Source organism: Drosophila busckii, chromosome X (genome assembly GCF_011750605.1).
Source record: "Drosophila busckii strain San Diego stock center, stock number 13000-0081.31 chromosome X, ASM1175060v1, whole genome shotgun sequence".
Taxonomy (NCBI): Eukaryota; Metazoa; Arthropoda; class Insecta; order Diptera; family Drosophilidae; genus Drosophila; species Drosophila busckii.
The window spans coordinates 11,201,517-11,223,113 of NC_046608.1; the positions used below are offsets into that span (position 1 = coordinate 11,201,517).

General features: G+C 36.6%; 2 protein-coding genes across 3 annotated transcripts; one reads left to right on the top strand and one right to left on the bottom strand.

The window, feature by feature from the left end:
* Nucleotides 1–1,266: 1,266 nt before the first annotated feature.
* LOC108606396 (arginase-1) lies at nt 1,267–21,462 on the top strand. The gene is made up of 4 exons (XM_017996475.1): nt 1,267–1,699; nt 1,832–2,222; nt 19,942–20,041; nt 21,077–21,462. Exons 1-4 carry the CDS (start codon nt 1,501–1,503, stop codon nt 21,443–21,445), a joined length of 1,059 nt encoding a protein of 352 aa, XP_017851964.1. The 5' UTR covers nt 1,267–1,500; the 3' UTR covers nt 21,446–21,462.
* On the bottom strand, nt 10,669–16,958 carry LOC108606397 (protein elav). Of its 2 annotated transcripts, XM_033294310.1 has the most exons (3): nt 16,645–16,958; nt 14,568–14,806; nt 10,669–12,922 (listed from the first exon to the last, which is right to left on the bottom strand). In XM_033294310.1, coding segments are annotated over exons 2-3 (1,542 nt in total). In that variant the 5' UTR covers nt 14,569–14,806; nt 16,645–16,958; the 3' UTR covers nt 10,669–11,381. The 2 variants fall into 2 exon arrangements, with proteins under 2 accessions (XP_033150201.1, XP_033150202.1); XM_033294311.1 differs by lacking the exons at nt 14,568–14,806; nt 16,645–16,958 and adding an exon at nt 13,194–13,210.
* Nucleotides 21,463–21,597: the final 135 nt, after the last annotated feature.

A 21,597-nucleotide genomic window follows, 5' to 3' on the forward strand; every position in this document is an offset into this window, starting at 1 on the left:
GTAAGTATGATGGCAGACAAGGTATAGTAAGTAGTATTTTCTCACTGCAATAGAGAAGCCGAACGACGACCTTTAACTGGAGAAAAAAATAAAAGTACTCAAATAACTAAAGTTGTCTACATCAAATCCAAACGGTTGCGTTGCCAGCTTGAGAGTTGTACAGCAGAAAGAATCCGATTCAAGCTGTGGTATACCATTTTATGTTGGCGTGGATAATACAATTCAAATAAGCATGACTATTTTGCCTTTAAAAGATTATTTGTCGAAGTTATGAACAAAATAGTAAACAATCAAGACAAATTTTTGTGCAATATCGCACTTGGCGATATGTCGCAATTCAGCGAAAATTGCATCCGATTGCGGTTTCATGCCTTGCTGACTCATGAGATGCATAAGAATAAAACTGCATTCAAACTTGGAAAGTCTAAGATTTTCGATATTTTGGCAAAAAACGTGTAAATTTTTGGCAAAAATGATGCCGTCTTCATTTCATATAAATTTGTAACTTTGAGAAGCTATATCTCAGCCAAAAAAAATCAAGACTGTGATGTCTAATACTATTTCAACATGAGTTCTTTATAAACATATTCTGTTGTGTTTGATCAATGAAAAAATTGTTTTCACAGTTTCGGGCATAAAACCAATGCTGCAGAACTACTTTTTGTTCATTTTCACGCTTCAGAAAGCTATAACTCAGCTAAAAAAAATCCTATCCAAATGTCTTATAGCTCTTTTTGTTGGTGTGGAAAGCACAATTAAAATGAGCATACAAATTATTTGGCGAAGCTATCAGCAAAATAGTCAACAGACAAGACAAATTTCTGTGAAATATCAAGCTTTGATAAGCTTTAACTCGGCGAAATGACGTCCGATTTCAGTGTTTTATGCCTTGTTCAGCTCGTGAGATGCATCTGAATAGGACTGTATTCAAATTTGGATCTGACACTTTCGATATTTTGTTACATCAATAACAAAAGGTTGTGTTGCTCAAACTTTGAAAGGCAGCAACTCAGTGACAGACAGAGTGAGTGGAGAAGTCTGTCGCTCTCAACTGGATAAACAAATAAAGTTACATCATAACAAATGCTTATTACATCAAACCAAATCTTTTACATATAAATATCACATTTAAATTGCATTAGTTGGTTAGCTAATACGCTACACACTATGTAGGTAAAGTTCAAGCGCTTATCGGACATATAGACGCTCTTAACATACGCAGACTATAAACACTATGCATGTTTTGCATGTGTGTGAGTGAGTCGATGCGTATGGCCAGGATCAAGGTTATCGCTTGTTCTGCTGGCTCTTATCAGCGTCAATTGTTAGCTTGGAGGTGCTGCGGGACGGCGTTGGGGAGTAGGAACTGTTTTGGAAACCTTATCAGCCACTCGGCTGACGCGTCAGCACTGGCATCTCACAGATGACAGTTGTCAGCGGCGAAAGTGAGAGACGCCAGCTCAGTTGTTAAGAGCGCAGCGTGCAAGGCAGAGATCCATAATGTGGAGGTGCACACAACGAACTTTGACGCAAGTTTGCGGAAACACTCTGAGGCGACGTAATCTAAGCGCTGCCGTCAACCAGACACTGGGCATTATTGGTGTGCCCTTTGGCAAGGGACAGTCCAAGCAGGGCGTTGAACTGGCGCCGGATTTGCTGCGCGAGAACAAGTTAAGGGAAGTGCTGCAAAATGGGGATGGTAAGTCAATCCCTCCCACTCCCACTGCTACTAAGAGAGAGAGAGAGAGAGAGAGAGAGAGAGAGAGAGAATGAGCAACAAAGTTGTAGTGTATTGGCAATAATTTGTTTTTATTCATATTTGATTTTGTAGAGCGACTGGTGATCACGGATTATGGCAACTTGGAGTACGCTGTGGATGAGCGTCTGCTGCAGCAGCAGCGTCAGCACTATCATCACATACGCAACTATGCAGAGTTTATGGCCTGCAATCGAGCGTTGATCGAGCAAGTTCAGCTAATGCTGCAAAAGAATTCACAATTTCTAACAATTGGTGGCGATCATGCCATTGGCTTTGGTTCTGTTGCGGGTCATCTGCAGCATACGCCGAATTTATCGCTAGTGTGGGTCGATGCGCATGCGGATATCAATTTGCATACAACATCGCAGTCGGGCAACATACACGGTATGCCAGTGTCCTTTCTGCTGCAACAGCTACGTGCCACTTGGCAGCATGCGGCACTGGATGAGATTGCGCCCAATTGGTGAGTGTCTGGCCATTTATCTGTCTGTGATCTGTGATCTGTGTGTTTATTTGTGTTTTTATTTATTTCGCTTTAAGTTAATGCTCTTTATGATAATTGACATCATAAACTAACGTCGACAAGCAAACACTTTGCTCTTAGTTTTAGTCTTCTTCTTCTTCTTCTCTTCATAATGTTCTTAGTCATTTGCTTAAGCTAATTATGTTTACTTATGAAATCTATAGAACTTGAGCTTAAAGCTAGCTCTGTTTATTTTTTATTTTTGCTTTTTTGGTTTTAATATCACAGTCGTCTTAACAAACTAAGTTTTTGATTTTTTGTTTTCGATTTATAGATTTTGATTTGTTTTTTTTGTCATTTCATTTCATTTTTGTTGTTTTCTGCGCTTTCAGTCTTTTAAATATCTAAACATTATCATTTAGTAAAACATATACAATTGTTTTGGCAGTATCAGTTTCAAGTCTTTATAATTTTTTCGTTTTTGTAGTTTGTTTTTTTTTTTTAAGAAATATTTTGAAATAAATGTAAACAACTGAGCGAGATGATAAGAGAATTTGTTTACCTACGAAATTGAAAATATAATAAGCTTGGAAACATATTTCTCTGATAAGGTAAAGAAATTGAAATAATTTACAGCGCACAATTGAAAACATAAAGTTTTAATAATAATCATAGTATATGTATATACCTAAATGTTATGGACAACTAGATAAAAGCTCAAAAATAATACTGAATGTACATATAGAGGTTAATCCGCATGATCTAGTTGGTGCTCATAGCTTTGCGAGTTTCAATATCCCAACAAGGATATACGAACTTAAGTAAAACAAGATCACGGAAATAAAAGTCCTAAGTCCTAATTATGTTTTAACTCTACATATACATGTATTTACATATATAGATAGATATATATAATACGAGCATAGTTATACATAAATATACTTATGTATGGTGCATGACTTTTCATTTTGCTTTTTCTTTTTTTTTTTTATTTGGGTGTGTGTGACGGGAACTGGACACTATCTAGCCGAATTATAAATGCCGCGTTTTGCCTACATCTAAGTATGTTGGGTCAGTTTGGGGGCGTGGCAAGGGCACACCCCCGTTGTGGTGCGGCTGTGGTGCTCTAAAGTACAAAACAAATCAAATCGAAACCGAAAACCGTAAATTCAAAATCGCTAGCTTAAATGTTAAGAACTGGTTTGATACATACATATATATATATACTATATACACACATATACCTCATATATGTATGTACAAGGTACATATTGATATGTTGGTATATATGTAAGTATATAGTGTTATTTTTATGTGAATCACAAAACTTAAAATTATAGATCACAATAATCGGTAATCCAAATCGAAATCGCTTGAAAAATATGATGCTAAAAAGGAAGTAAAATATACATACATATATATATATATAAATTTCTTGATAATTATAATTAGTCTTAGGTGAGTGTGTGTGTGTGTGTATTTTAATGTTTGTAGCAAAGTGGGATAGAGCGCGACAAAGATAGAAAATGAATACATGTAATCGAGTTCGCTGAAATTAAAGTAGGGATATTATACTGAAAGATACAGAACATATAACAACTGGGAATGGGTTGTACAAGTGTTTGAAATTAGAATTTAAAATCGAATGATTGACTGCTATGCTTTTCGAAAGTTTTAGAATTTAGAAAGAAGCTTTTGGCTGAAAATTCTGCATGAGCTTTTGTATGCATGTGTGTGTGGTTTTTCTACTATATATATATGTATTGTATGTATATATATATATATGGATATTTATATGTACAGGACAAACACACTGACATTTACATACATACAGGCACATATACACACACATACACATGTATACACATACAGTAATAGATAGGTTAGAGGTGTTAATTGGTTTAGGTTTGGTGGTGGGGGGGGGGGGGGGGGGGGGGGGGGGGGGGGGGGAAGGATTTTTTATGTTGGTGTATATAGTAAGTACGAGTAATTAAGTAAGTAAGTATTATGCATATGTAAATAATTACAATCAATATTGAATGAATCATACAATTATTATTGCGTTGATTAATTAATTAATTAATTCAAGTTAAATGTAAATGTCAAATACAATTGAAAATCGAACAACACACGCCTGAAAATAAATCAAGAGAAAGAAACAAATTAGAAATGTTTTATTTTTGCAGTTTTCAACTTGGTTTTGTTTTTCGGTTTTGCAGCTACAATAGAAAAAAGTACAAGAAACCATTTTTAAAGTAGAAATCATCATTGGCTATGTTTATTAAATATTATTATTGTTTTCATTATTTTTTTTTTTTGTTGTTAGTTTTTGTTTTGTCGGGAAGAAAATAAACGTATGTATAGTATGTATAAAACGCTGTACAGAGGAAAGCAAATCAAATTATATGATATTAATATATAATATAATATTTGTCTTTGTTTATTGTTCAGATCGGCGGTTTTACACACTACCTCTCTCTCTCTCTTTCTCTCCCTCTCTTTTCTTTTCAAATGGTGGGTGTACTGCTTTTACTTACCAAAATATAATCACTTGAAAACAACAGTATTAATGTAAAAGAAAGTGAGAGTTACATTAACAACAACAAACTGATCCAAAACAAAATCGCTTAACTATTGATAAACATCACAGAGCTCAATTATATACGTGTGTGCGTTTGAGTGTGGTAAAGGATTCGAAGCAGCAGCAGCAGCTTAAGAGCGAGAGAGGGAGAGAGAGTTAGTTCAAGAGCGCGCTTCATTTGTTAATAACTGAGCTTGGAACACAAAGTGAGGGCAAATTATAAACAATATTTGCTTTACTTTTCTTTTACTTAATTTTTTTTTTTTGGCTAGTCGTTTTTTTGATTTTCGATTACTTACATTTCTAAATCAAAATCAAATCAATCAGCGCCAGAAAGTAAAAATTAAAACGATTATTCTTAACGCTTAAGTAAGGTTAAGTTTACGAACACTTTGTTGGTTTAATTGTAGCACACACAGCAACTGAAATAATTGTGTAGAGTGTATTTGTTTGTTTGTGTGTGAGTGTGTGTGTGTGTCTGTATGTATAAGTGAACTTAGCACAGTTTAGACCGTAAAAGAAAAACCAACTGCAATGTGTACAAAACTGAAAAAGAAGAATGTTACAAAAAGTCCTGCAAGAGCAACGCGGAAGAGAGATTACAACGAGAAATCGAGAAAGAGCACACAAAGTTCAAATAATAACAATAGCTACTTAGCTTTCAAATTAGCATATTTGGTGATGGGAGGGGGATAAAAAACAAAGTAGCTGAAGACAAACTAGACAAAGCTAGAAGCAACGCTGGAAATAGATAATAATTAGAAATAACACAACCAAATAATTGGAATTGAAGCGAACGCAGTAAAATCAAAGCGTTGTACTTAGTTTTGAAATGACAAAATTAGGAAACAGAAAGAGAATTACTAAGAGATAAATGATATATAGCCATAGAAAGAAAGTGAACGAAACGGTTGGAAACCAAACAATGTTTAGGATTTTTATATGTTTTTGAATATATATGCGAAAGTAAGAAAAACTCATAATTATATATTTTGCAAATACATTTATATGTAATATTAATTTCATGTTTTTGTTTTGTTTGTTGCTTTGTTTTCCATTATTTGTTGAAATATCATTTGAAATGTTGTTGGATAAATATTACTAATTAATTAATATATAAATATGTTAATAAAAAATTAAATTGTTAATCATCATAATAATTGTTGTTGTTGTTGTTTATATACACATATATATCATATGCGTATATGCATAGTGCTTTATGCTGTTACGGGTAGTAGTAGTAGTAGTAGTGTGTATCATTTCTTTGTTCCTTGGTTTTTTTATATTCAGTTAATTATTCTTGTATGCCCCGTTATACTCTCATATCGTTTGTATGTGTGTATATATATTTTTGTTTAATTGTTTGTTCATTTCGAGTTCAAATAATGCAGTACATGTAAATAATAAGCGTATATACTAAGTATTATATGATAACTAAGCATAAGACTAGGTCTAACTAATCATAATAATTGTTATAATATAATAAATTATTTAACTCAAATCAAATAAGTATAAGTATTCGCGTTTTGCATACAAAATAATATCGCACTTGGTAAAAAAAGATACAGAATGAAAATATATATTTTATTTTTTAAATACACGAGTAATAATGTGTGTGTGTGTGTGTTTAAGTCCTCACAGGTTGCTGGAATGTGCTAGAAATTGTTGGTAGGGATTGATGTAAAAACATTGTGTGAGTGTATGTGTATGTACAATATTGTAAAGTACGTCCACCGATCTTGGTCTTGACTAGGCGTTAATCCCCTCAATATAATTATAAATGTATACATTGAATACAGTTTGACTAAAGTTTACTTGGAAATGTTAAGAACATTGAGATCTTTGGGTTTGCTGACTTGACTAGCAATTGGCAGGTGAACTGACATTAAGTTAATTCCATGCAAAAATTCTTTACATTCAGAGGATAATACTCTGTAGAGAGATAACGACTGAACGCGCTAGAGTTAACGGATATGAATGCATCCACTCTCCGTTAAGTTCGTCTTTCTTTTTCAATATAGTATAAAGGCTCGGGGCACATGACGGAGTTTGGTAGACAAAATAATAAATATAAGAGTATTATTATATAGTAGATGTAGAATAAAAAAAAAACTAAAAAGAATAAACAGAAAAAAATATGTAAACAAAAGCGAAAAAAATAAATTTAAAGTGTTTTGGTTTTTTTTATTCATATTGGTTTTGTTTTCGTTGCGGCAAAAGATCAAATTTCCAAAAAAAAAAAAGAACATAAAAGTAAACATAAATATAAATGAGTTATAAACGTATTCAAACTCAGGGGAAATTTGTTGTTGCTGTTTTCATTAGATTCAAGAACCAACAAAGAAAATCAAGAATAAAATCAAAAATAATATTTTGTAATCATAATCATAATAATTAAATAAATAAAATAAGGTAAATCATAATTCATTACACAAGTGGTTTTGCTACAGAGAGAGAGATTGCTTACAATGCCACTCTTATACGATATCAGTTATATATATCTACATATACATATAAGCACGCGACAGCTGATTGGCACACTGATCCATATGATCAATAGCTTAATATGTCTGTATGTGTGTGTGTGTGTGTGTGTGTGTGTGTATGAGTAGCGCAGCATTTTAGTAATGGCGTACAAAAGTAAAAAAAAAATAAACTCAAAATGAAAACAGCAAATACAAAATCAAAATCGAAAGGTTTTCAGAAAGATTCATGAGTAAAGTATGTTAGACATATAGAGAGGGTCAGAGAGACAGAGAGAGAGAGAGAGAGAGAAAAGACAGAGAGTAAATTTGGTTTGTGTACGAGTTTGTATGAATGTGTGAAAGCGATAGATGGAGATACAATTCGAGTTACAGTTTGTTTCTCTCTCTTATATTGTTCTTTGTAAGCTCATTGCGCTCTCTTTTGTGTTCTTTATGCTTAATTCTTTTTCTCGACGTTCTAAATCATAAATCAAAGCACATTTTCAATAGAAAGTTTTAAATTAATTATAAAATACAATAAATAATATTTGTTTGTTTTTGTTTTTTTGTTTTGCATTTCATTTCATTTGTTTTGTTGCTTTTGTTACTTAAACTAAAAGAAAAAATATATATATGTATATATGAATAATATATAAATATATCAAATTTACTTAATATACAAAAATTACACGAAAAAAGTAATTCATATTAATTATAAATTACATAAATATAAATATTGAACTGAATTTGTTGTTTTGTTTGTATTTTTTGTAATTTTTTGTTTCTCTCTTCATTTTAACTTAATGCAATAATAATCGTAATTGAGATGTATGCTTTTTGTTTTGTTGTTGTTGTTCTTGTTGTTGTAGCTGCTGTTTTCATTTTAAAACTATTGCACAATATTAAAATTACATACACCTAATGAAAAATAATAATACGTATTTCTCATACATGTTGATAAATAGTACGCTGGCAAATAAATTAAATAAAATCAAGTACATAATTTCACTTAATCATCATTCTGTCTAAGTGTGTCTGTCCATATGCGTGTGTGTGTGTACATAACACATATATATATAAATATTTTTAAATATAAATAAATCTAGCAATTTGTATTGCAAAAGTTCATTTCATTCTCATCTCATGTTTCCTTTCAAGAGCTTAGTTATTTGTTTACATACATGTAATATAGAAAAAATCTTTGGGTCTGTTATATATATATATGTATATATACATAAATTTAAACAAATAAATAAATAATTATATGTATGTGTTGTGTGTGTGTGTGTATTTTGAATTTGTATTTAAAGAATTTATCAACTCAATTTTGCTAGGCTTATTATATTTTAATGGGAGTTTCTGCTATTCTTAGCTGCTTCTCATTCATTCTTGGCTTACTACTTTTCTAATTGTGTATCTTTAGCGATTTGGGGATTCCTATATATGTTTTATGTACTCGTATGTTGTATATTTTTCCTCAATTGTTGTGTCTACGCTATAATTTTAATTTATGTTTAATTGCATATATTGGAATTTATATTTATTTCTTAATTTTTTTTATGTGTATCTGTTTTTTGTTTTCATCTTGAAATTTCTTTGCCTCTCTGCCTCTTATAAACTTTATTCTCATTTGCTACTTCTCAGTTTGCTGACTAGAATTCTTGTTGCAAATTTTGTTCAAACCTTAAATAATTGCCTATAATTATACAAAAAAAAAAAGAACTAATATTTAATATATGTAAATGAATGTTAAAACAAATCATAATTTTGTTCATATTTTTCATACATATGCATTAATTGTTTTTTCGCTAAGGATGTTTGCTTTAAGGTTTTATCTGTGTGTATAACTTAAATAGTTGAAATGAATTAATTAATTAATTAAGTAGACATAGAGTGTGTGTATGTGTGTGTGTGTATAACTAATTTGAAAAAATTATTGAAAAATTTGAAATTAGAATCATCTCGCTTAGGTCTCTAAACATATACAATACAAAAAATATGCATGGCTGCTATAATATGTAACAACAAGCGATCGCGACAAACAAATAAACATACATACTATATATATAAATATATATGCACATACATACATACATATGTATGGTATGCACTATATTATTTCGGAAATACAAAGAAACAAAGAAATCATACACAAAACGCATATAGATATACCAAAAAATTCAATTGAAATTAAATCATAAAAATTAAATCATGGTATTCAACTCAACTAAATCTCAAAAATGTTTACAATTTATAATGTTCGTGTGTGGGTGTGTGTGTGTTTGTTTTTGTTTTTTAAGGGGTGGGCTGGGGAGCTGTGGGGGTTCATACTCCAAATCCATACAACATACATATTCTAAAGGAAATTCTGTCGAGCTCTCTCATAATCATAACATTCGATTTTCCCTCGCAATATTATTTTTATAGTTTGTTTTTTCTTGGTATTTTTTTTTTTTGTTAACAAAAAGTTGACTTACTTGGCTAAAAAAACGCTTTGCTAATGCTTTGTTTTTGTCATATAAAAAAGTTATTGTTGTTGTTTAAATCTTGCATGGAATTTGCTTTGCTTGTAAACACAAGTTACAGAGTTTGTTTCATTTCTCTTTTAATATTTTTTGTTTTGTTTGTGCTACGCTTTGTTTAAACTCTATAAATGTTTAGCAAATTGGTTTATGCAGCTTACTTGCTCCTTCAACTATACATACATTATATATAAAGTATATAAGGTATATATGTATGTATATATAATATTATAGTAAGTAATATTCACTAACAATTATTCACTTTAGTAAAACTTTCTTTCAATTTGCGCATAAATTATTGTATTTTTATTTTGTTCGCTTGCCTTTCCTACTCTGTTCCATACCCAACGTTTCTTTCTATGTTTTGCACACATGTCCCAAAAATTTCTAACTTTTCTGCGTGTATCTGTGTGTTTGTGTGTGTGTGTATGTATCTATGTGTGAACGTTAGCTTTGGTTAAATTTCCCTTATGGCTACCAATACGATTTAACATATTTTAAAAAACAAACACAAACATTTATTATACGTATATTAATTAATAAATTTGTTTTTGTTTTGTTTTTTTTGTTATTTTTTTTGTTATTGTTTAGTTGTAATACTGTAGCAGCCTCCATACGTGTTTATTTTCTATATGGTTTTTTCATTTTAAATACTTTTGGTTAGCCCCTAAGGAAATCAACTGCCAAAGCCAACGTCCCCTCGTCTCGTTTCCAAATAGAACAAACAAAAAAAAAATTAAACAAAAACAAATGGCTTTAAATATAGGTATAGCTTTTGTTTTTGTTTGTCTTTCTTTTTTTTTTTGTTTTGTTATTTTTTAAATTGTAGAAAAATTGGAGTGTAACTAACAGTTTCCTTTTTTGCTTGTATGATTTAGTTTTTTTTTTTTTTTTTGTTTTTTGGGAATTAATTCTTATAAATTTTGTTACTGGAAGATACCATTGCTGATTACTTAATTATAGTTTTAAAAATTTGTTTTTGCTAATCAATTTCATTAGGTTTTTTGTTTTGTTTGCGGATTTCTTCGTTTTGCTTTGCATTGCAACTAGAACTGACATCAGTTGTCTTTTCTTTCATTCTGTTTGTTTGTTTGTTTGTTTGTTGTTTGTTGTTTGTTGTTTGTTGTTGAACACGTTGATCAACACACATTTGAGAGTTTGCTTAACTTGCTTCTATGAACTTTTCTTTTTACTTAAATTCTAAACAAGATATTTGTTTTTAGCTACGTTTCGTTGTTTAGATGAAGTCTTTCAAGCCAAAGGAGCTCAAAAATCTATGCATGGCATTTGCTTTTGTTTATAGCTGGTAGTGTGTGTGTGTGTGTGTGTTTCCGTATGTGTATGCGGTGTGTGTATGTGTGTGTGTGTGTGTTATACACAAACGTTTTGTTGCGCTTAGTTACCGTTGTACCATGCATATTTATATATGTATACTTGAGTTGTTCTTCTTCTTCTTGTTGGTTGGGTGTATGTGTGTGTGTGTGTACTATAAGTATATAAGTAGTTAAGTGTATGTTTGTGTGTGTGGGTGTATATGTGTGAGTGTACTTGCTCTCCTGTTCCGAATGCTGAGATATATGGTGTGGCTCCACTACTTGGCCTTGTTGGTCTTGAAGCTGACCTGCAGCACACGATTGCCCATGGTGTAGCCATTGAGCGCACGTATGGCCATGGCGGCCTCATCGTAGTTGGTCATGGAGACAAAGCCATAGCCTTTGCACTGATTCGTTGTGGGATCCTTGACGATCTTCACCGATTGCACAGCACCGAAGGGGCCGAACAGCTGCCAGAGCGCCGCCTCCTCTGTTTCGGGTGCCAGATTATAAATAAATATGGGATACGCACCGCCAGGCCCGCTGGCCAGCGTTGTGGCAGCCGCTGCGGCGGCGCCCAAGCCATTCGGGAGCATCACGTCCAGCATATCGCCAGCCATGGGCGAGAAGCGTGCCAAGCCCTTATTAACGGGCGTATGCATGGCGCCGCCAATGCGTCGCACCAGCTGCGGATTGAGAAAAGCTGGCAGTTGTGGCTGGATGATCTTACTGGTGCTGCCGGGTGTGTTCGAGAACTTCACCACAATGGGATCTGTGCAGCTGCTGGGCGTGGTGCCGTTCAGAGCAATGATGGCACGCGTGGCCTCCTCACGCTTATCGAAGCGTATGAAGCCCACGCCTTTGGTTTGTGTATCATTGCCGGCATTTTGCAGAATGCGCGATGTAATGATGGCGCCGAAGGGCGCAAATATGGCCTCCAGTTCCTGCTGTGTCATAGTCTTGGGCAGGCCGGATACATAGAGATTGGCGCCCTTGATGGCATCGGAGGAGGGGCGCGCAAATGAGACCTTGATGGTCTTGTTCTGCAACCGCAGGCCATTGAGCACATTCACCGCCTGCTCGGCATCCTGTGGCCGCACATAGTTGACGAAACCATAGCCCAAGCTCTGGCCCTTGCTGGGCGCTTGTGGATTCAGCGGATCAATATACACTTGCGACTTGTCGCGTATCAATTTCACAGACTCGATCTCGCCCACGCTGGAGAACAGCGAGCGTATCTCATCCTCGGTCATTGTCTGCGGCAAGTAGTTCACAATCAGATTTGTGCGCGTCTCCGTGCTGCCATTGCTGCCGTTCTGTGAGCTGGTGCCATTGCCATTGGTGTTGGTTTGCACGGGCGACGGCGGCACAACTTGCTGCTGCTGCTGCTGTTGTTGTTGTTGTTGCGCCTGCTGCACTTGCTGCGCCTGCTGCTGCTGCTGAACGGCAACAACGGCCTGCTGCACTTGCTGCTGCTGTTGCACAACCGCTTGAGCTTGCTGCGCCACTTGCTGTTGCTGCTGTGCTTGCTGTTGCTGCTGCTGGGCGGCGACTGCCTGCTGCTGTTGCTGCAACTGTTGTGTGACTGCTGCCGCCGCCGCGGCAACCGCTTGCTGTGTCTGCTGCTGCTGCACTTGCAATATGGCCTGCTGCACCTGTTGCTGCTGCTGCAGTTGAGCGGCCGCGGCCACGGCGGCTGCACTTTGCACTGGCGCTGCGGCATTTGTTGCTGCCACAGCGGCGGCTGCTGCCGCGGTTTGCATTAACTGCGCTTGTGTATCAACGCCCGTGGCGCCGGTGTTTGCCATCATGAAATCCACTGAAGAACGTTGATGATTGTTGGTAGTTGTTGTTCGAGTAGTTGGTGTAAGTTGGTGTTGATGAATTGGAGAGACCAACGTCGGCGAGGCACATGGAAATAAACAGTTAAGTGTCAAGATTAAACTATTTGCTTGTTGTGTTAGTAAGCAACATTTACGATTTTAATTTTGGTTAGGTTTAGTTAGTTTCATATTTTGTTAGTTGTTAGTTGTTAATTGTTAATTGTTAGTTGGCAGTTAAGTTCAAAATTTTGCACCGGCAAAACTTACTTTTCTCTCTTTTTAAACACACCCACTCTTATACACACACACACACAGACGTACGGGAAAGTACTCTCTTCTCTTCTCTTCTCTTCTCTTCTCTGATTCAAGCAATTGAACCAATAGCCGCTCTCTCACACACACACAGTCACAGGGACAGTCACACTCACACACGCTGACAAGTAGACGAAGCTCGAGTGCAGTGCAAAGCACCGCTAGAGATTATATTTATATTTTTTTTATGCCTGCCCGTTTGGCTTGTGGAGAGTTGCTGTTGAGCTTTTTGATTTATCGTCGACGTACTTGCTAACCGCTAACCGTTACCGCTGAGAGACCCGCTTTGGCCCAAGCTCACAATGCTACTGAGCGCAGGTCCTTTGGCCAAAGGCTTTCGTGCTATGCTGGGGTTAGTAGTGTTGCTACTCGCCCTTACAGCTCAAGCGCTCGCTAGCTGGCTTACTCGCTTACTCGTTTGTTTATGCGTTCGTTTCTCGCCTGCCGCTTGCCGCTCGCTGTTGTTGTCCGTACATAATATGCATAGAGCCCAGCCCTGCCCAGCCCAGCACAGAGTTATGTAAAACATGCAACGAGCTTACTACAGCGGCAGGCGCGGCAGCAGCTCTCCCTACCACCCCCTTATAAAAATATTACAAAAAATGAAATAAGCCGCAAGCAAGCGCTTACCAAAAATAAAAAGTTGTTCAAAAACTAAAATGAGCAACCACCCTACACATACATACATACAAACATGCAAGCACATATACACACACCCCCTAAGCCCTCTCAGCAGCCGCAGCAGTAGCGGCTAGCAACCCTTAATAGCAAAAACAAGTTGTAATATTGCTTATTGCAAAAATTTACTAATGTCTGTCGTAGTGCCGCGGCCCAAGGGTTAAATAGAAAATTCATGCATAGTATAATATAGTATAGTATGATGGCCACCCCACCCCCTATCAAACTTATTTTTGACAATGGACGCTATTTCGAACAGTATGGCAACGCTGTGATCTTTATGAACTTGCACTTTGGGTGGCGCAGTTTTTGCCATTTGCCGATTTTGACTCACGTTGTAGTTTTTTCGACTCTCGCGCGCGCTCACAAGTCAAAAGGTCAAACGCAAAAACTGTTTGTCACACACGTACATATAAACATTTGTATATACACACACACACACAGCACTTATGCATGGATTTACACGCCCACACACACACACACACGTTTAAGGCAGAGCACGCGCGTTCTCATTCTCCCAATTTCCATGCCAACTGGAGAGATTTTCACGTCTAGGCTAGCTCACCACCAAATACAACAGCTAATACACGTATGTGTACACATATATATACTATATATAAAGGTGCTAAAATATAAATTTGAAATACTCACTTGTTTTAAGCTTTTCCACAGATGCTTTTTTGATTTTTATGTCGATTTACTTAATTTATACACGCGCTCGTGTTCCACACGGCGCAGGCTCTAACTCAGCTCCAACTGCAATTGCCTTAGTTTAAGACCTCTCTGTCTCTCTCACTTTTCTCTCTATTAGCTCCTGTCGCTGGTGTTGTTCGTAGATTTGTTAACACAACGTGCTTGGCCAATTTCTTTCAAACTTCCAAAGCAAAACCCTAAAGTAGAAACAAAAAATCAAAATAACGTAAGAAAATCGGTCAAAATATTGCACATATGCGTATCGATTTTATCGATTTTTCCCAAAAAACTAAAAACTATAACAAAGCATTGACTTTTTGGATCACACACACATATACTGATGTAAATAAACACACATACACGCACAGAGTCAAACGTATCTCTTGCGCGTAATTGTTCTTATAAAAAAAAAGATCGCTGCTAGTACAAACATTTGAAATTTTGTTATTGTTACACAATATTGAATGTTTTTTCAGAAGTTGTTGCTTTTTAAAATTTCGCAATTGCTTTTATTTTGTGTTTCTATTGTGTTTTCAATACTGATTAATTCAAAAAGTATCTCTCATTTGGCTTGGCGCTGTTACTACTCTGCCTGCCTGTCTAGTGTCTGTGCTAAATTATGAAGAGCGCAATATTTGAAAGAGAGCGCGGCAGAGCCACCCGCTCGGTCGCCCTGCTACCTTTTGGCATGGCATGGCATACAATGTATTGTATTCGCTATAATACATATACTTATTGTTTTTGTTGTCGAATTTTATGTATATTTTCATTATACACTTAACACTCTAATAATGTATTTTAACTAGCGGGCATATTTCAACACACACATTCAGCCAAATCGCACATATGTGTGTGCATACATACATATTTGTAGTTGTTAATGCACAGATACAGACACCAAACGCACTTAGTATCTAAAAACTTTAGTTGTTTTTGTTGCTAGACAACACACGCTTATTAAATTAAATTAAAACACGCGCTATTTTGTTTCAGCAGCTTTGTTGGCTTTTTAAGCTTCATTTGTACAAAAATAACACGAAAAAAAACATGAAAATAAATGTTATGGTTTGCTTTTGATTTGATCTAATTCGTACTTCCGCGCAATATTGCCCTCCTACTACTTTTTTTTATTTCTTTTTGTAAGCCAGTGTTGCCGTGGCAACACATACAAACTACTAGAATACATACATATGTATGTATGCATTTATATGATCGCTCAAAAACAATTGTGTGTGTGCATGTGTGTGTGTGTTTGTTCATAAGTAGGCTTGTTTGTATGTATATATTATTTATTGCAACCGGCGTTTTGTTTACTACACGCTGCTCTCTCCCACGGCTTGCCATAAATGTTGACAACTACTACTAGTATTGTCGCTGGCGTAGTTATCGGCATACAATGTTCCATCCTGCACATAAAATCGATATGCTGCTGCGCCCTTTTTGCCACTTATACCAAGATACATGTACCTCGCATACATATGTGTATAGCGTTTTGAATTACGGATACACAGCACACACAACGTAAAGGAAGCATAGCACATTTGATTTTTAAAAGCACAATTACAATACATAGTTGTTACATGTACATATGCGCATATGTTTGTTTGTTTGTTTGTTTGATCATACTGCTATTGCAGTGCTGCTACATCTACTACTATTTAAAATCGATCGTTGCCTCTCTTTTGAGTTTGTTGAACTATGTACACACATATACATGCATACATATGTAAATATGTTTGTTCGCCTGTCCGTTGTCTGGCTACATTTTTTGTTAATACTTATTGCATATTGTAATTTTGCTTTTTAGCATATAACAAATTGTTCCACAGAAACAAACAACACACACAAACACACACTTCATGTACATATGTATTTTTACATGTGTATACCCATATGTATGTACTTGTAGTATATAATTGCACAATTATGCAGCGCGTAGCGTTAATTGGTCAGTTTTGTGGTATTTTGTTGTTGTTTTTGTTTTTCTAGTTGCTCTTCTTGTTGTTGGTTTTTGTTATTCGTTCGTTACGCTTACGTTTGTATTGCGGCAAATCTTCCAATTTCGCCGTCGCCGTCGCTGTTTGTATGTGTAGTTGTTGTTGTTGTTGTTGCTGATCTCGCTTTTGTTATTGTTTGTATGCTGCTGGTTGTCGTTCTTACACTTTTGGGTAACTTTTTATTTGCACAGAATTTGCCTTGTTTTATAATTTTCAACTGATGTGTTCCTTATATTCATTACTTTTCAACAAACAAAAAAAAAATCAATTGCTAAATGAGCAGAGCACGAGCTGAGGCAGAGACAGCGCACACGAGCGAAACGTACGAACTGCGACGTACAACGTCTAGCGTGGAAATGAAAATGACGCGAGCGTAAAACGTAAACGCAGGCCTCTTTTCCCTCCCCGCAAGAACTACAAATGCCATACACACACATACACACACAACTTATGCATAAATTGTGAGTGCGCTCCGCATATCCATATCCACATGCGTATGTATGTATGTGTGAGAGTGAGGGAGAGTAAGCAAGATAAAAGACAAAGAGTGTGCGCGGTGCGGTTCGGTTCGGTCGCTCACTCGCTCGCTCGCGTAGTTGACCAGCAGTTGCTGCTGTTTTTCCTGCTTTTGTTTTTGTTTTCAATGCCAGTTTTCTCGCCAGGTATATTTGCTCCTCGGCCTTTCGGCTGCTGCTTCTGCTGAGTGTGCGTGTGTGAAAGAAAATAGGAAAGAATCTCTTTCCCATCGAGCGCCACTTGGGGTGGGTGCCGCCGCGATCGTTTGAATTAAAAATATATGTACATTTTACATGAAAAACGATTTGTTGTTGATAACAAACTTTTCATATAAAGCGCAATTTTTTTTTTAAATTTAAAGCAAACGACAAAATGGCTGATGTGCAATACTTCTGTAAAACCGAAATATAATACTGGCATACGTATGTATGTACATATGTGTGTATGCATGCAACTCTGTTATACAGCTGGCGATCGAGTCATCTGCAGAGACCATTAGATGACACAGGAGTTGCCAGAAAGTCAAGAGTTGCATCGACAGGCGAATGCCAAATCAACTTCTAATGGTGCAAATGCGAAAAAACAAAGTATAACATGTAGTTTTAGTATGTAATTGAGTTAATTACATAAAATATTAATATGCAAGTATGTATGTGTGTATGTATGTAAGGTCGTCAACCGTTTTATGATGCTGGCTTGGCTTAGGCTGACGCCCTTTCTCCTGCTGCTACTCACTCTCTCTTTCGCTCTCTATTTCTCTGGCTGGCATGCACATTATCCTTGCCAAGGAGTCAGCCAGCAGGGCTGTTGGAAATAATGTTATTCGTTTTTGCACTGCAACCACCAACGCCGGGGTTGTTTTTATACACCCCCTATTCAACCCAATGCCGGAGAGCATGGAACTTGAATATGGTTTTTGGCATGCGTGTGCTTAATTGCGCTTGTATTTTTGCCATACATGTGTATGTATATATGTATGTTCATCCTGTCGCCTGCTCTGCTGCCCACCGGTTACAATGAGCCGATTTTTGCCGCCCGGCATTACAAATGTGCCGCCGCCTGTCTGTTCTAATTTACAAAGAGTGAACACATTGTTATTATTGTTGTAGTTGCTGCTGCTGATGTTAGCAAAACACAAAAATGTAACTCAACTTTTGCTGGGGTGGTTTCGGTTTCGCTTTTTTTTTAGATTTAGGTTGCCAATCGCTCGCATCTGTTTAAAAGGGGGTGGCCCGGCGAGACAGATCGGCGACGCGCAAGTGCTTGTCTGTCTTTTCGTCCTGCGATTGATATAAACATAATTTATCAATGATTGTAAGTATATGGAACTATGTTCTATATATACTTACATATGAACGTTGTTTTTAACTTTGTTCTAAAATGGGAGTTTGATTAGCTCATCGTTCAGACGCTCATGTACATACCTATGAGATAGCTTTTGATTTTTGATAATATTAAATTTCTACCGATTTTTGCTGCTGCTGACGCATTTCTATTGCTGGCCAATCTCTTCGAGGTATGCAATGGAATATATTCGAAGAATATACACAACAATACAGGATACAAATGTATCTATAATATTGACAAGTTTATTTCGAAACTTATTTCATGTTAATCAATTAAAACATATTATCTAAAAAAATACTCTTTACTTTAACCTAATTTTAACTTAGTTTCTCTTATGCATATAGTGTTTATAATGTGGGTGGGGGATCTGCCTTGTTTGCTTTACGAACAATGAGAAAAAATGGTCAATGTTAAATTGTAAGCGCATGCGGTGCAGTAAAGGCATGGGAATGAGAATGGGGCATACTGTAATCCTGTGGCTCGAGCGAAAACAAAACCATTGTATCAGCACCTTGGCCGCATTACAACAAAGCGGGATTAAAAAAGGCAGACAACACAAGATTACAGCAACAACAATGCATTGTGTGTGGGGTTGCAGCGAAGGTCGGCACATCCCTTAACCCATTTATATTCTGTCTGCATGCATGTATGTGTGTCTGTGTGTGTGTAAGTAATGTAGTCTGTATAAACAGAAAGCTAAAGACCATATGCAGCTAAAAAAAAAAATAATATTGTAAGGTAGGCGCTGCTGGCGTTGCACCAAACGATCGGCTGGGCAGCAGTAGCAGCTCGTGTCGTTATGATTCATCAACCCCCTCACTGGTTGCAGTTGCTGCCTTTGACGTCAGTGGCTTGAGGCAGCGTCGCTGCACAAATCCTGCAAAACAAGAAACAATGCCTGCAAAGGAAACAAAACACACACACATACACACACATTTACATAACGCTTGAGTCCTTAGGGCGCTTTTAACTTTGCACGTCTCGCTGCACAAACGAACCCCGCCTCGATCATTCTCTTACAACAATACTATATATGTATTTATGCCAAACGACAGATGCAGTTTTTCCCAAAAGTAATAATAATAATCATAAAATTACCATAAGACACACACACACACACACACTAACGAATCGAGCTAACAACGAGAGAACTGATCGTGGGGAGACTTAAGTAGAGCAGCCCTACTGATCTTTATGGATATGTAGCGAGGGTGACATACTGTTTGCCATTTTAATCGTGGCATGTGTTTCTCTTGTTGCAGTTTTCAGTCTATTGTCAATTGTTGAAAATAGTAAAGCAAAGATCACAAATACAAACACCTGGGCCAATTGTTTATACAGAGCTCAATCAAATTGATCAGAGTTTAAAGTTGTAGCCGTAGGTTCTCTACAATACTTTTACAAAAAATCAACTACGTTCGACTCCTATTTATTATTTACTATTTGCCTGTTTGTTTGTTTGTTCGTTTCAGTTTGCCCAAGGATCAATTGGTTTACATTGGACTGCGGGACATTGACCCCTACGAGGCGTTCATATTGAACAAATTTGGTATACGCTACTATGCCATGGATGTAAGTTTAGGAAAACCCAACACCGATCGTCATGATTCTTGTTTGGCTGCCTTCGTTCTTTCTTTCTTCGCATATTGTAGCAGTTGGGAAAAATTCCGGTTTTTGTTTTGTTTTATATGCGTGCCAGGATCAAATGACGATCGTGCGTGACTGCCTTAAAAATTACATATTGCACACACCGAATTCTAGATATGTACATATGTATGTATGCCAGTGCCCTGTGCCTGTTGTAAATGTAAACCAGCGAGCTGTGCTGTAAGCTTCGCATTTATAGGGGTTGCACCCTTCTGCAGCCGGCAAAGTTACAGGACACTCCCTAGCCTGGCAGTTAGCGAGGCGCAGCAACTCCCCTATAGCTTGTTACAACTTCCGATCGCACGGTGGTTGCAACACACACACATATACACATACGTGCTCAGCCACATCCGTTTGAATCCGGCGCTCAGGTCCTTATGCCTTGGTCCTTGTTGTCAAGCCATTATTTATGGCTCGTGCAAAATCGACATACGCTGAAAAATGGTTTAATGGTTCTGAGCTGCAAATTTATTATAGCTCATTAGTTCAATCCAAATATCCGCGAATTCAATGGGAGATAGAGAGAGAGAGAGAGAGAGAGAGAGCAGGGAGAGGAGGGTACCCAATGAGTCGCTCGCGCGCGATATTATTGATGGCTGTACCTAGTTTCTAGAATGGCTGCTAGTTCAACAATTGCCAAGTCTATTCAGTAAATACAGCTTTGTACTAAAAGCTTAATTTACCGTTAAAAGCGCTTAAGCTTATTATACACTTGCATATTTACAAAGTTGAATAGTGTATATTAAGCTGAGACAGTCAAGTGGGGGCAACTGCAAAGTCATAGTTATATGTATATTAGCAAATATTTAGAATCTTCTGTTAGATTACAGAATAAATTTGCTTTAAAAAGTTTGATTAGTTTTCTGTAGTAATATCTGACAAAGTGTTTATCTAATTCGGTTGCAGCCAGCTCTTGCTTTTGATGCTTATCTATTATTCTTCCTCATGTGCTTCTTACAGTCCATCGATCGCGTGGGTGTTCCCAAAATTATTGAAATGACGCTTGATGCGCTGAGTCCGCAAAACAAAATCCATGTGAGCTTTGACATCGATGCACTGGACAGCAATGTGGCGCCCAGTACGGGCACAGCGGTACGCGGAGGCTTGACATTACGCGAGGGCATTAGCATTGTGGAGGCTTTGCGCGATACGAATCGTGTGCAGGGCATGGATCTGGTAGAGATTAATCCAAAGCTGGGCAGCGAAAGCGATGTGCGCAGCACTGTGGAGTCCGGCCTGGAGATATTGAAGAGCATGTTTGGCTATCGACGCTCCGGCGCGCGACACTGGAGCAATCTGGACACAGGCATACTAGAGCGCGAGGTCTAGTTACACTTTCTTTTTTTTTATAACATTTATGTATATTTAGATATATGTACAAGAGTCGTTTGGTTTGGCTTAAAATAAATATAATGAATAGCTAACAATCAAATGAAGACTGCCGCTTTAAAAAAATATTTTCAACTGAGATTACAATTAGG